The 15,938-nt window shown below is 34.5% G+C and overlaps 2 protein-coding genes across 2 annotated transcripts; both read right to left on the minus strand.

Annotated features, from left to right (window-relative positions):
* Positions 1-1,226: 1,226 nt before the first annotated feature.
* Positions 1,227-9,905, minus strand: LOC105340865 (uncharacterized). The gene is made up of 4 exons (XM_066076560.1): positions 9,816-9,905; positions 6,414-6,492; positions 6,110-6,260; positions 1,227-5,345 (listed from the first exon to the last, which is right to left on the minus strand). The coding sequence occupies exons 2-4, from the start codon at positions 6,471-6,473 to the stop codon at positions 1,729-1,731; spliced, it is 3,828 nt and encodes a 1,275-aa protein (XP_065932632.1). The 5' UTR covers positions 6,474-6,492; positions 9,816-9,905; the 3' UTR covers positions 1,227-1,728.
* A 2,257-nt stretch (positions 9,906-12,162) lies between these two features.
* On the minus strand, positions 12,163-14,313 carry LOC105333949 (uncharacterized). Its single transcript, XM_011437192.4, has 3 exons — positions 14,158-14,313; positions 12,933-13,054; positions 12,163-12,426 (listed from the first exon to the last, which is right to left on the minus strand). The coding sequence occupies exons 1-3, from the start codon at positions 14,170-14,172 to the stop codon at positions 12,330-12,332; spliced, it is 234 nt and encodes a 77-aa protein (XP_011435494.1). The 5' UTR covers positions 14,173-14,313; the 3' UTR covers positions 12,163-12,329.
* Between the last annotated feature and the right edge of the window lie 1,625 nt (positions 14,314-15,938).

Raw genomic sequence — 15,938 nt, forward strand, 5'->3', positions numbered from 1 at the left:
TTTGTGATGAACCTCTAACAAACTCGTTGAAACTGTCTAAGCAAAACGCATCTTCTTAATGTTCTAGCCACTGGACCAATGAGGTCATAACGTTTGAGTGAATTATTCTTTAACGCTGTTGCGCCCCAAAAACGTTCAAATAGTGGGTCATCGCTTCCAGTTGTTTTTTATTTTGGTCCTTTTTTAAGAACCCTAATAATATGAGCTGTATTTTTTGGACCTTAATTTGCTATAGTGTATTTGTCTGTGATAACACTACGTATCGATTTTGTACTATATTACCAATAACTTCAAATGACGTATAATTGAGGCGCAAGCACCTGCGGGGTTTGCTTATTTTTATTTGAATATTTAATCGTACAATGGCTAATTAAAATTATATAAATGTAATTCATAAGGAATCATTCTTTGAATATTTCGGTCGGGGCGTGATCAAATTTATCATAACGCCCTTTATTGGATTTGATCATGCCCCGACCAAAATTATCACCTCATAATACTCACAGAATGATTTCTTATTCCTTATGTAAAGGCAAAGATAATTCTGCATATTACTTTAACCTGTATCATAGGTAGTATTCACCAAATCGTTACATTATATAAGAATGTTACTTTACTATGGAATACATGGAAAACTAATATTTTAGATAATTTTAACTTTCTAAATAGCTTTTTCTACCAAAATTTGATAAGTTTTTCTTTTAAACCATTATTCAATTTACCGCTATATGGTAAATTACAATTTACAATAAAAATTTCCTGCATCAAAATTGCAGCTCATATTGCTCATAATCAGATGGAACACTTATTTCTGGTATAAATAACCACACTATCAAAATGTTTCAAGTACTGTGCTTGTTAAAGTGCTGGAAATATCTTTTTTTTACAGTAGATATACATTGTTCAGAACAAAAATTCGGTAGATTGGCATATTGGTTTATGTTTTTTATCTGCCCTCCAACATAAATATCATTCATCTTGAATTTTATCCTAGCATAAAATGTTTTAAATGAATAGGAAAACATCCAAATGGTGTCCCCTTTAATTCTCAAACATGACAATTCTAGTTAATTTAGACTAGTCTAGATCCGCGCATGTATTCGTTTACAATTTGACCGCTAAGTGTTCACATTCCTTGTAACACGTCTGTCACAAACTTTGTGATGCACATGTCGCCCATAAAATTACTATATACCAAATCTGAATGTCCACTAAAAAGACAAACCTGAATTTCAAATTTTATTTTTCAACTTCATAAATAATATTTCCATTATTTGATTAACATAGTGTACATTCAAGATGTCATTCTCATATACCTCAACAATCGGAAATAAATATATTCAAAACAGTAAGGCGTTAAAAGAAACGGAAGAAGAAGTGAGTAACTTTATGAATTGTTAACACAATGAACAGTCTCTCAATAGTTGCCAAATAAATAACATTTCAATTAAAAAAAAACTCGTACATAATGAACTGTTGACAAGAACATGCTAAACAGAATTATTTACATATATACATGATATAATAACATAAGTGGAAATCAAGTTCAACGCAATGGTGTTTTCTGTTACATTACTGATTTATAAATATAGTCATTTTACGTAAATATCACTCAATAAATTAAAATCAGGAAGGTAGTTCAGATAAGGGGAAAATTTTGTTTTTTAGATTTTGGAAAACACAATTGTAAATATCAAATTAAATGCGTGATTAAATACCACAAACACCTCAACCCATATTGATGGCTTCTTGCAAATTAAGTATTGACTGGACCACATCGTTTTCGTCTTCTGCTGTGATTGTTGTCGTCACTTCCGGTTGATTCTGAGGATCAGGCTCTGTTTGCATCTCCGACACTTGAGCTGAATGAACCACGGTGCCGTCTTCAGTCACGTGCGCAACGACCTCTCCTTCCATGCCTTCTTGCTGCTCCACCACTTCGGTCACCGAGTCTTGAGGTACATTAATGACTACGAACTCCACCATCTGATGCTCCTCGCCGCCTTCTCCACTCATGGCGTAGCTGATGGTCTGGACCTGGTGGTTGCCGTCTTCAAGCGTCCCTATGTACTGTATTGTTTCGGCATTATCCACATTCTCTTCCACAATCGTCTCTGTAATAATCTCCTCAATCTGTTCCTTCCCTTCTTCTTGCTGTTGCTGGAGCATAGACCTCTGATTGGCAAACTTGCTTTGATCGTGGTGCAGTTTGTGGTGGCGGTTGAGGTGATACTGGGTGTAGAAAGACATGTTACACTCCTCGCACTTGTATTTCTTCAGTCCCAAATGCTGTGCTTTATGGCGATCATAATGTTGCTTTCGGGCCATGACTTTGTCGCATATTTCACATTTGAAAATTTCCAGACCGCAAGATTTAATCTGTTCTTCACTCATGTGGACTTCTATCATGTGAATCTTTAACCCATCAGGAGTTCTGTATGCAGTGTCGCAAAACTTGCATGGATAATCAACTGTTTCCTTATGTACATTGGCATGCTTTAGCAGAATGGTTTTAGTTTTGAACTGCTGACCACATACATCACAAATATATATTGGTCTGTTTGTCTCATGCGTCAAAAGATGAGTTTCCAAAGCATGCGTATGCAGGAAGCCCTTCCTACAGAAATCACAATAATATGGATAATTTCCTGTGTGTGAATGAACATGCTCTCTGAGTTTGATCAGTTTTTGAAACTTCTTTCCACAAGTGTCACACTGGTAGCCATAGTGTTCTGGTCTGTGGGCATCTAAATCTCGAAGCGAGGTAAATTTCTTCTTGCACACTCCACACGTTAGAGAATCAGTTTCTTCATGGGCAGTTTTGATATGCAATCTTAGCTCTTCTTTTGTTGAGAACAGTTTTGCACATACTCTGCAGACACTTTCTGTTTGCTTGTGAACACACACACGATGTCTGTGCAAGTATCTTGTACTGGTGAAAACCTTTCCACAGATGTCGCATGCAAAATGTTTGGATTTGTCATGTGCGTCACGTTTGTGATTCTTCAGCCTATATCCTTCAGGAAACACCTTCCCGCATTCATCGCACTTGAAATCTACGATGTTATGCAGCTCTTTGTGCGTTATAAGCTGGTCTTCGCTCTTAAACTTGAACAAACAGTAGTTGCATGTGAAAGGCTTCTCTTCAGATTCTTCCGGATCTTCAGGCATTGGGTTTTCTTCCGAACATTCTTTTTTGTGATTTTTGTACTGTATAGCCGTATTAAACTTTCTTGGGCATGTATCACACTCGAAGACTCCCAGCATTTTGTGTTTGCCTCTCATATGATTCTTCATTTCCCATTCTGATACAAATTCTCGACTGCATTCTGGACATTTAAGATAATCTGTCTTACCATCATTCAACAGTCTATGTTGCTCAATATGTCTCATAAATGACCTTTTCCATTTTATAACAATGTTGCACTGCTTACATCTAAAGTCACCCTTTTCTACACCAATGTCTGCGGCATCATTGACATCTTGCGCTGTTATCTTGTATCCAGTTTCATTTTCTTTCCTACCACCACGCTTTCTTCCTCTTTTTCCTTTCACCTTTTTAACTGGCTCAACAAATTCTTCCACTTCTTCATCATAATCTTCATCTTTTACTGTGTCATCAGGAGCCTCCTCTTCTTCTTCCCCGAGCACATCTTCTTCTGGTGTTTCATCTTTTTCTCCTTGTGCAGATTTTTCTTCTTTTTCCTCCTTTGTTTCGTCCTGGATTTTTTCTGCTTTGTCCTCCTTTGAAGCAGCAGGTTTTGGATTCTTGGGAGGTCGTCCTCTCCCTCTTTTAGGTGTGACTATCTCTGTTGCAGACTCATCCTCAACTGTTTTAGCCTTCTTACTTGCTGGCCCAGGCGTTTTCTCTGCTTCACCTTGATTTTTAGGCTTTCTTCCCTTAGGAGATTTTGCTACTGTGGGAGACTCTTCTGCTTTTCTTTTCCGTGTCATTGGAGATGCAGTGCTTTCATTTGTTTTTAGGTTTTCCTCCGGAGTCTGAGAGTCTTCAACAGGTTCCTTTTTTACTTTTACAATATATTCTTCGTACTTTTTGCTCATTTTTATCTGCCGTCTAGAACGTGTCCTTGGAGTTGCAATCTCAACTTCTTCCCTTGCCTCCTCTTGGGCATTGAAATCTGGATCATCATCTTCTTCCATCGGTTCTTCAATATTTTCCTCTTCAACTTCTGCTTCATCACTGTCTTCCTTATCCTCTTTTTTCTTATTCTCGCTACCTCCAGATGTCATGATAAGAGATTCCATTGCTTCTATATCTTCCAAGTTTTTCTCCATTTCTTCATCACCCATTGTGCTGTCTAGTGTATCATCATTGTCTTCACTGATCTGACTAAACTTGGAATCTTGGCTATTGCCATCGTCTTGACTAGAAACTTGCTCTTCTGTAGCCTGTTTAGTTTCAGAGGTTCCATGTTCTATTTGTGATGCTTCCATCATTTCTGTAGTGTTGACTTGTTGAGATTCCTTCTCTATTGGTTGATTTGATTCTTCTTTCTGTGTCTTCTCTACAGATGGTTGTGATTCATTTTGGCTTTCTGTTATACTCTGTATAGCTTGTTCTAGAGGATCATCTGTTTGTTTTGCAACTTCTCTTTGTAACTGTAAATTTTGAGCTAATGTGTCTTCTGGTGAGGCTTGAAGTACTGCAATTTGCTGTTCTCCATTTCCATCTACAAGTTCTATTACTATCTGACCTCCTTCTGATGCTATGGTTTCAGTTACTTTGGTTTCAGGAGGTTTTTCTTGCATGACAACTGTTGTTGTGACATCTTTCTCTTCTTTCTGATCTTTCTTCTTTCCTTTGCAGATCCCCAAATGTGTCAACATAGACCTTTTCCAGGAGCATGGGGTTCCACAGTTTCCACAAATTAGAAGGCATTTCCTATTATTTCTTAATGATTTTACAAACTCTACATCTGATGTAACAATCTTTTCTATCTTACTTCCACTCTCACTAAGGTTGTTCAGCTGATCTCCAAAGGGTATTTCTGATACGACAGGTTTGTTCATGATAACTTTTTCCATATCTTCTAACAAGGTGGCATTTCTGTCCCGTCCATCAAAAATATCCATCTTTCTTGGTCTCCCAACCGACCGTTTTTTAAACAGTGATGCCAATGAGTTCTTTTTTAAGTTGTGCTCAAAATCAGGGTCCTCCCTCATCTCATTGTCGATAGTGAAAGAGTTGGAATCATCTGCATCAGACTCACTTGGCTGTGGATTCTGTGGAATTTTCTCAAAGTCTATATCACCTGTATACTGTGCAGCCTTGGTCGGTGATGAAGTTGTACTTTGCTGTTCTGACTCATCAAGTGGATAGTGAGCTGCAAATACAAAATGTTAAAGTGTTTTCTATTGATTTATGACAATCTCAAACTAATTTAATATAAGAGAAATGTCTCTGCATCTAACCTACCCAAAGATGACAATGTCCTTATTAAAGGAGCGTATTAATACCTGTTCAAAATGATTTCAAGAATACCCCTGTGCATTACGTGAAGGTATTGGACATCATTTTTATCATTATGTTGAAATCTACCTTTAATACGTTTTCTCAATGTTTTATAGACATAAATTATTTGTTAACAACATTGAATGCAACCTTTTGTCAAATGTAGTCTGGTAAATACATATTCTAAAACACTAATTGTGTGTTAAGAGTGTAATTTTTGTAATATGCATGTTGAATCATCCCACAGTCAAGTATATCATTTAAGCTTAAACTTTCAGGTTGAATGCCAGTGGGTCAGATGTCCATGATCATTTTTGCAACATTTTATTTTTTTTTAAATTGTGTAGCATGACTCACTACATTTTTAATAATAAATTTCATTTGTTTAACAACTATTGGGCAAAAATAACCTATCATTATCCGTTTCAATCAAGGCAATGCAGTACGGTACAATTTTAAAGGATTCAAAAGAAAACATACATCTAAAGAAAAACACAAAACATCTTTCTTAACCTTAACAAGATTTTCCTATTTCAACTAGCGCATATTACATACAGATCTAAAGTAAAACCAAATTGATTTTAATGCAAGGAATACTGAATTACTATTTAATTTAACAGATTGTTATAAACATACTGTTGATAAAGTGGTAGAAGTTTTCTATGACGTCCATTCTCTTTGTAAGAAATTCTTTGCCAGGTTCAGATCCAAGGTAGAAGCAACTTCTCTGTTTTAAATTGATGGACATAAACAAGGATTCCTCACCAAGACTTGCCAGCTCTACACACTGAAAAAATTTCAAATTTTGTCAGTTGAAAAATCCTTTAAACCTTAGTCACAAATTCTGCACATTTCCAGACTTTCATTAAAAAATATAGAGATTTTCATGGCTAAACATTTAGTAACTAGTACATGCAGTTAATAAATAATAAGTACTTACTACTTCTTCTACGGTCTGTTTAAGGGCATCCACCCTGCTTGTGTCCACTTTAACTGCCATGTTTAATTTTTCGTCAAATCTAAAATTTTAATAAAAACATTATACATTGTATTACGATTTGAATGAATGCTCTTTTTATGGACAATGCTTTTTCAACAATTCACTTTGACAAAGAGAAATTTATTAATACACCTTACTGAACAATGAAAGTAAATCCACAAAAACAAACAGGCAAATGACAGCAAGTTTAAATGTAATACTTCCTGGTGTATTAAATACAATTGTTTAATCTATCACATAAATGCAAGGCAACAGAAATGATCATAACATTATTGTTTATATTGCTGATTTGTTGAATCAATAAAGAAATTCAATTCCTACTTTTTATTGAAAATAATTTTACTTCTTTAAGTTAAATTTGGCAACAAAGTAAGTCAAAGTTTATTTCAATAAGTATTTAGGACCTTAATATGTACATCAATTGAAACTTTGCAAAAAATGCACTGAACTGTGTCCCTTGGCAGGCTGACCCAATATTATCCGATAAGTATGGCACGCCAAATTCACAAAAATGAGCTAAACATAGTTTCACAGTCAATAAACTAGGTTTATCAGCTGTTAACTATAGTTTACAGATCCTAAACTATAGTTAACGATTCATTAACTATAGTTTACATCTGTAAAACTATATTTCACAAATGTAAACTATAGTTTATGAATGATAATCATAGTTTATCTATCTGTAAAAAACGTAAACAATAGATTTTGCTGATAATCGTAAACTATAGTTAAAAGTTGTTAATTTTAGTTTCACAAATCGTGAAACTACATTTATCATACAAATTCACAAAAATGAGCTAATCATAGTTTCACAGTCGATAAACTAGGTTTATCGACTGTTAATTATAGTTAACGGATCGAAAACTAAAGTTAACGACGTTAATCTATATTTCACGTCTGTAAACTATAGTTAACGCAATAATCTATGTTTCACATCTGTAAACTATAGTTTACACTGAAAGCAATCATTTGCGATTGTTAAACATAGTTTATCTGATAAATATAGTTTCACAATTGCGAAACTATGATTAACAACTCTAAACTATAGTTCACGAATTCAAATTGTATTATTTAGACATTAAGGCACCAAATTCACAAAAATGTAATAAACATAGTTTTAGGTTTGTAAAGCATGGTATAAATGACAGTTAACAATAGTTAAAAACCGAAAAACTATAATTAACGATTGTAAAACATAGTTTATCTGATAAATATAGTTTCACAATCGTGAAACTATATTTGTCAACTCTAAACTATAGTTTACGAATGTAAACCATAGTTACTGTTTACAGAGATGAATCTATATTTATCAGCAAAATCTATTGTTAACGTGTATTTCCAAACAGAAAAACATAGATTTGCATTCGTAAACTATAGTTTACAGATGTGAAATATAGATTAACGTAGGTAACTATAGTTTATGATCTGTAAACTATAGTTAACAGCCGATAGTTTAATGATCATAAAACCCTATTTATCAGATAAACTATGTTTATCAACCACAAATGATTGTTTTCAGTGTTAACTATAGTTTACAGATGTGAGACCAGAGACATAAATAACAGAGATTGGCAACTTCGCCATTAGCGTGTTTTGTTGTTGAAAAATGGTACGGGACCAACCTTACTTTTAAAACTACATTTTAGTGAATTGGGATAATGATCTTAAACCAAAAGTATATTCTTTTAATGAAAAGTGTGAACAGGTTTTAGACATTTTTGAAACAAAAAATTGAAAAATAAAATTAATATATAGAAAATATATTGGCCAGCTATAAAACATCAGCGAAGTCTCGGACAACGACGAGCCAACTGCCCCCTCAAACTCCTCTTTTAATATTGTTTATATGACATAAACTCATGAAAATATAATATTTTGAATGTTTTGGTATTAGGTTTTAGCTGTTTATATTTCGATATAATTGTTTATTAGATAGATATACTGATTTAAACTGGGAACACTTAACAATAGGATAATTATGTCGTGTCAATAACTGCCGTCAGGTGAGCAGACAAATTGAATAACGTTCGTTAGCACGTTATGATAATTTGTCTGCTCACCTGACGGCAGTTATTGACACGACGACGTTAAAAATAAATCATTTAATGCTTATATTTACATTTCCTTACTGAAGAAATCAATTGTTTACTTAAATAAATCGATATAAATTGCAGATCACGGGGGGAGTAAATTAGTAACAGCAAGAACGGCTGATTTGTAAAACCGGTTTAAACTGGTTATCACAGAGACTGTTGAGATGAGATCGATGAGCATGAAAGTATAATTCATGAAAAATAACTACTGCAATGTTGCCTTTAACAATAAAGTCAACTGTTTTGTTGAATAATTATAAAACATGGTGTTTTGACAACATTTATGAAATACATTTTTTAACCGATAACATAGAAATCACTGTTTGAAAACTACTTATGTAAATTACTTGTAAATTCATACACAGTGAATAGGTGTTGCATTTAAAGGCATTTAAAGATCACGGAATTTAATGGAAAAACACAGTAAAATGTAAATATTTTTTTTTTTAATGTTTTAAATTGCATGTAGCCCCTTTTAAAAATTTTGATAGTTTCAGTTTGAATAATTACTTATTTTTTTCAATACATCAATGGGTATAGCCCCTTCCTAAAGCAATATAGTTAGCATCACGGGCCCTGGAAGTTATTGTAAATATATTGCATGTGCATGTACTTTTTTATACATGCACATGCAATATATTTACAATAACTTCCAGGGCCCGTAGTTAGCATATACCTCCCTGCAAATGTCATATGACAATCACTGTTACTGTGATAGTCCAATATAGAAGTTATTCCATTAACCAAAGATAGCAGACAATTAACTTATAAACTGGGAATGCTTGGATTAAACTACAATTTTAAAACAAAGTGTGGGGTAAGTAATGTTTCTCATTTCCTGTTTAACCCGTGCCCCTCATACATGGCAAAAGTGGATCAAAATTTCCCGCTGAAAATTTCACAAACTTGTTACGTCACAGCTCAATTACTGAACTAGAAAACACCCTTGTTAAAAATGGAAGTCAAGTACAGAAAAGGGCTTAATTTATTTCATTCCTCAACATTTTGCGAAACTGGATATATTCATGTTGTTTATAACGCATAACATAGCGAAAACTGAAGTGTTTTCTGTACTTCTTGTTGGTACTGTCATGGCGGCTTTGTGGTGAAAACCCACGCTAGGCCGAGCCCGATCATTTTCACAAATAAAATCGGGGTATGACCGTTAATGGTCTTTGCTATCATCATAAAAATAATTTTGTTAATCTGAGGAATAATGTTTATAAGTAAGGTAATCATTAAAACATACCAAAATTGACTATTCATCACGAATTAATCGTCTCCTTGAAAAGAGGTGTTGGGCTCGAAATTCCACTTCCGCTATTTCTGTACATAAAAGCCGAGTAGTAGTGGAAAACATTCCGGATTCTTGTTGAATTGAAACTGATGCAAGCTTATTTTAAAATTAGATTATGACATAGTCATTCATTAGCGTTTATTGATATAATTTATTAAGTCACAATTTTTTGTGAAATATTTGTGCTTAATTTCCGACCTTTTTTGATTATTTAAAGCAGAGACGGTGTTATTTATGTCTCTGTTTAAGTTAAACCACACCGTGACTAGCATCAGAACTTACCGTAACGCACTGAGCCTTAGAGATAAAAATCTTACCTCCTCTATATATGAGTGGATGCATAAACATGATACATGTGTTTATATTTAAATGCATATTTTTATATAAACAAGCGGATTGAAAAGAAAATATAAGTAAAACTATTGTCCCCCCCCCCAAAAAAAAATAGATAAACTTTCCCGCCTGATTTGCCAATGCCCATAGATGCTGAATTTATAAGTCGTGTTACAAATCATTGAATAATTTGCAACTCGACCTTATTTGTTCCATTTAATGTTTAGAATTAAAATTATTACGAGCTGGTAATTTCTTATGAAATTGAATTGAAATTGAAATTGATATGTAAATGTATTACAACTAGTTCTTTCCTTTTTCAGGACATCAATGTCATTTACTCATGCACGATGTGTTTCTTTGAACATGTTTTACATAGCTTCATGCGCGGATCCATCATTTTTTTAGGGGGGGGGGGGGGGCGTCCGAGGCATATTTTTGCTAATTTTACAATGTAAATTCAAGAAATTTTAATTTCCCCCCGATCCCCCCCCCCCCCTCCTTTAGATTCGCGAATTAGCTCTCCCATAATTTCAGTCAAAATCATCATCAAGTTGAAAATGACATGTAATGGCTTTGGACTACCCCCTGATTATGTATCAAACTATTCCTTTAGCTAATTAGTTAGTCAGTACCATACTAAGTTAAATACATGTTCATTAAGATCACAATTTCAGTTTTAATACATTTTTAGGTACCTTAAAATTCTGCGTTATACGCCGTGATCAGTTAGTTTCCCCTTCTTTATTTGATTATATGAATTTTATTTTTAGATAGAAGTTAATCTTGAAATATGTAAAAAAAATAAAAAATAAATAAATCTTGTTTCAAGGAAATTGAGAAATCTCTAAAGCATCTAAACCGAAATTCAAAGAAATTTTTCCTAGAAAAACCTGGCTGGTGCAGTGGTGCTTAGAGGTATGAGGATGTGCTGGGTGAGGATGGAGTGCCTGACACAGTTGTTATGAAACTGAATATTCAGACCATTTACTTGTTATTCGTTGATCTTGTAACTTGTGAAGAATAGCTAGAATAACTGGGGAAAAAAAGACTGAAAAAAGGTTCCAAAAGAACCCCAAAGGTGCATGCGAGCTTCTAGGGGCTTCGCTCCTGGGCTCCTGCCCCCCCCCCCCTCCCCGGCCTTGGCCTCCCCCTTTTCAAGAAATCCTGGATCCGCCCCTACACGTGTTATTAACGAAGCAGCAGCTATATCCAGAATGGGATAAGAAGATTTAATTATGACATCACTAGCATGACTAAAGAGCCAGCAGATAATTATTTCTGTACAGTACTTTCTTAAATGCCAGTGGTTGTATTTAATTATCACTCACACATAGAAAGTGTGGATGAAGCGTAGATCCACATTATCTTATATATCTGTACTTTACATGAATTACATCCCAAGAACATGACATAAATGTCTAATCCTGTTGTTTAAGAAACCCACGTACGCAAGTTAAGGATGATTATATATCAACATACAATTTTACATAACTCTGTATCATATCGACCTGTCTAGTAAATGTTCTTTATTTAGGTCGATTCGATAGAGATTAAATATAAACACAACAGTAACAACAACAACATTTTTTAAACCAACAAAAATAGGATAAAAAATTAAATCTGATAAAGAAAACACACTTCGAATGTAGATACATTGTATAAGTACATAGCTATTTATAAACATTTTATGATCTGGTTTTCTTTGTGCTCTCTGTGTGTTTCCATGATCTCATCGATCAATGTAAAATATACTAATCCTCGGATTTGCAAATCATCACCTTTTACATTTATATGGATGCTATCAACATGATAGGCCAAAGCATTTCATATACTTCAACGTATAAGAAGAAAACTGAGCGATCTTTAACTTACCGTTGTAATTTGTAGTACAACATTTTCGTCGTATAACAACAACACAACACCCCCACCATTCCCATCCTTACCCCCACAAAAAAAAATAAAGTTTCTAAAAAAACTAATAATTTTATTCAACGGAAATAATCAGATCTTGTGTACATGATGTATAGATAGATGAACTAGCACCGACATACGGGACAAATTACAACCATTTTAGTTTTATATCAAAGAGCTACAAAGATCACTGACACACACGCTTCCTGGGCTGCTCGGCTATAAGACGGGAGTCTGTGTGTTCTTGGCAACCACTATCTCCTGGTAGTGCTTCTTGCAGTACAGAATGCCATCGGCCTGTGCATACGTGTTTAACCTGAAACGAAATATTTTTTTTATTTACTGAAAAACACAAAAATAATGCACGTGTTTCGTAGAGCTCTATGTTGCGTAGGCGGTGTAGAATTTCTTTCTACCAGTGCACGAAAGTATAGATAGGGATTTGTTTTCCCTCATTCAGATACAAGAAAACAGCACTTGGGGAAAATATTTTTAGAAGTCAACATGATTTAAAGGGAAAAAAAATCAGTTGTATAGCATATGTTTAAAATCATGATCCGACTGTATAATTCGCAAAAGCCAAGCATTTAATTTCTGTCTGCCAGAATCGCAGCCTGTTAGGTGTAGCTTATTCCAGGTTATCTTGAGTCACGACACTGAAATTGTTTTAAAACAAATTGGGGTTGTTTTTCTCTTCAATTTCATGTAAAAAAAAAAAACAATAGGAGGGGAAGGTATGCATTGTTCTTAGGCGTTATTTAAGGTAGATTAATTGCAACTGAAGGTATTGTTATCATTATATTAATGATATATAATACTTACTTGAGACTCATTTTACATTCTGAACACTTGAAGCACAGCTTGTGGAAGGGTGTGCCCCCCGCCTCTATCCTCTCGGCAGCGTACACCGATTTACTACAGATGCCGCACTTCTCTCCGCCACCCTAGTAGTCAAAAGGAGAAAGCAGCCAAAATCAGACGGTGTGTACAAATTTTACGTGCTTGAAAGAGATATTTTTCATACTAAAAAATGACATTACTCTACTACTACCCCACCCCTCCCCTCCCCTTGTCGGTAGAACATAGTGAAAACTAAAGTTTGTGTTGAACCCATCTCTCTCTCTCTCTCTCTCTCTCTCTCTCTCTCTCTCTCTCTCTCTCTCTCTCTCTCTCTCTCTCTCTCTCTCTCTCTCCCATTGACCGCAATTTTCAAGTTTCACGTGCAAGAAATACTTTATTAACAGTATTCCATCACGGTTTCATACATTTCAAGTGAAGCATAATGGGATTTTCTGATCCGTGAAATCAACATCAAAGGATGGATTTCTTACATGTACAATACACATATATCTTGTAAATGCCAATTATAAAGGGGAATGTGTCAACGAACGCAACACATTATAAAAGTGACTGAACCCGAGCATTTTAGATATTTCAAGTCAACATTCTACCCCCAAATTGTAATATTTCTGAAGTAGTTAGTTATAGGCGCGTACATAAAGCTTGTCTTTCGACACACTAGGGGGAAGCTTAAGTTTCCAGCGATAATGGAGGGTTTGGCAGACAGTTAATTGTATTTACACACATCGTCAGGGCGTTAACCGGGGGAGAGAGCAAGGGAAACATCGATATGTTTATCTGCTCACACACACACAAACATGGCTAAAGAAGCTTAATGAAATCAGTGGTTTGAACATTAACATAATTTGTGATTAGCTTTTCATTTCACTCCAAATATTTATTTTGACGCAAGTTAGCTTCATCTGGTTGAAGGAAGATTGATGTATTATATACTGTTAATGAATAATTAGAAAAAATACATATATTGATTAATTGAAAATATCCGAAACTGCCTTCTTAAAGTCATGAAAGATTACCGGTATTACATGACATTACACGTGAATTTCCTAATTAAACATGCGCATACTAAGCATACAGACACACAAAAACTCTTCACAACTCCATTTATCTTATTATAGATAATGTTAACGCTAAGTTAATCGCCAGAGTTAGTAGGTAATTAAGGATGAAGGAATCTAGTACTTACAAACTTGGGAGGCATGTTTCCTTTCAGATGGTTGTGTCAGATCTAGCACTTTGTTTGCGGTGGTTAATATTTCCCTGTTATGATGCTCTCATACAACGTACGGCAGCCCTTTCACGTCACCCCCAAATTCCGCTATATTGGCTGATATTACCACCCCCCCCCCCACCACCACCACCACGTACACGTACGGGCGCGCTGACCACGCAGTTATACTCACCATATCCTCTATATATAACAATCATGAGCGAATACCCATCCCTGCTAAAATTCAGATTCACATATATTGTGATGTTACTGTCCTTTCCGATATATTTCATTTAATCAAATAAAATATACAACATTAGTCATGTTGTATATTTTATTTGATAAAATGAAATATATCGGAAAGGACATTACTGTTAAATTGGCCACGAACTCACAACCCCCCCCCCCCATCCCGAGAAAAAATATGAATTTGCGCATATGACAATGGCCTACTAGTTGTACACAACATGGACAACAGCGTTACACAGAGCCAAATTGTCAGTCAATAACTCATTATAGTAAAAAAAAATCTAGCCCATACATGGCTTTTGAGACTCTGATCGGTCAGAGGAAAAAGAGTCAATATTATAATTGTGATTTATTTGGAATGATTGAATGCTTAATTCATTTTTGACGCATTTGAATTGTTAAGGGGAATTCGTGTATTTTTATTTTTTAATTAACTACATGTATGTAAAAAATACATGAAACCGGGTAAAATATAATTTACAACAAAAAAAAAATAAGATTGAGGGACATATACCATTGAATTGTTTGTATATATATAAAATCATACCATTCTCAAAGCACCATACACGTCAAATACATGTAGCTTAAGATACTATCAATTCAATTAGAGATACTCAATGAATTAGTTTACAGCCGAAAATATATGAAGAATTAAAATAGTTTATTTCAGACATGCTTTCATTTTATGCTTAGTTTATCATATATTGATGAAACTGTAATTATTTTTTTCTCCAATCCCAATGGGTCTGAACTAATAAGCTTTGCAAACACGATACTCAAGAGTATATTGTTTCTTCATGCTGATATAACAGTTCAATGCAAACGTTAAAGCTGCTTGGTCCGATTTTTTTTGTAATTACAGTATCAAATTTTTTTTCATACAAATCATTTATCTTAGAAAGTTATGGACTTTCTCCTATTTACACCAGCAGAATCAGTCTCCTTTCAAATTTAGAAATATTCAAAGTAAATAAAAATAATTTCTCTTTGGGCAAACGAAAAAACAAACCAAAATGCATCACGGGAATGTTTAGAAAAGGAAACCGCATGGTTACGTCCCCCGAATGATTGGGGTTATTCAACCCGCATGCTATGCATCGATTGTAAAGAAAGCAGACTTTAGAAATATTGGCAAACAAAACGTACACGTTTATTTGTAATTTGTCTGATCATTTCGACCTTTATTTATAGCGATGTCAAATTCGTAATACAACCATACCCGTCTCGTCGTCAGGGGGTGAAATTTAACATGAGGCGAAATAACGCGGTACCTTTTAATATCGTTTGTTTTGTTAGCAAATTTTGTACGTATTTTTCTTCATTGAAATTTGGCATAATTGACGGGTAAAACTACAGCAATGTCTATTATTATACATATACTAAGCATAGCCATCGTTTAAAAGCGTGCATAAAATTTGATGTAAAATCGGACCAAGCAGCTTTAATTCACTATCTTTACACTATAACATGTATGTTCGGTTACCAGCTGGTTACGTAATTAGATAAAT

The sequence above is a fragment of the Magallana gigas genome, chromosome 2 (genome assembly GCF_963853765.1).
Source record: "Magallana gigas chromosome 2, xbMagGiga1.1, whole genome shotgun sequence".
Taxonomy (NCBI): domain Eukaryota; kingdom Metazoa; phylum Mollusca; class Bivalvia; order Ostreida; family Ostreidae; genus Magallana; species Magallana gigas.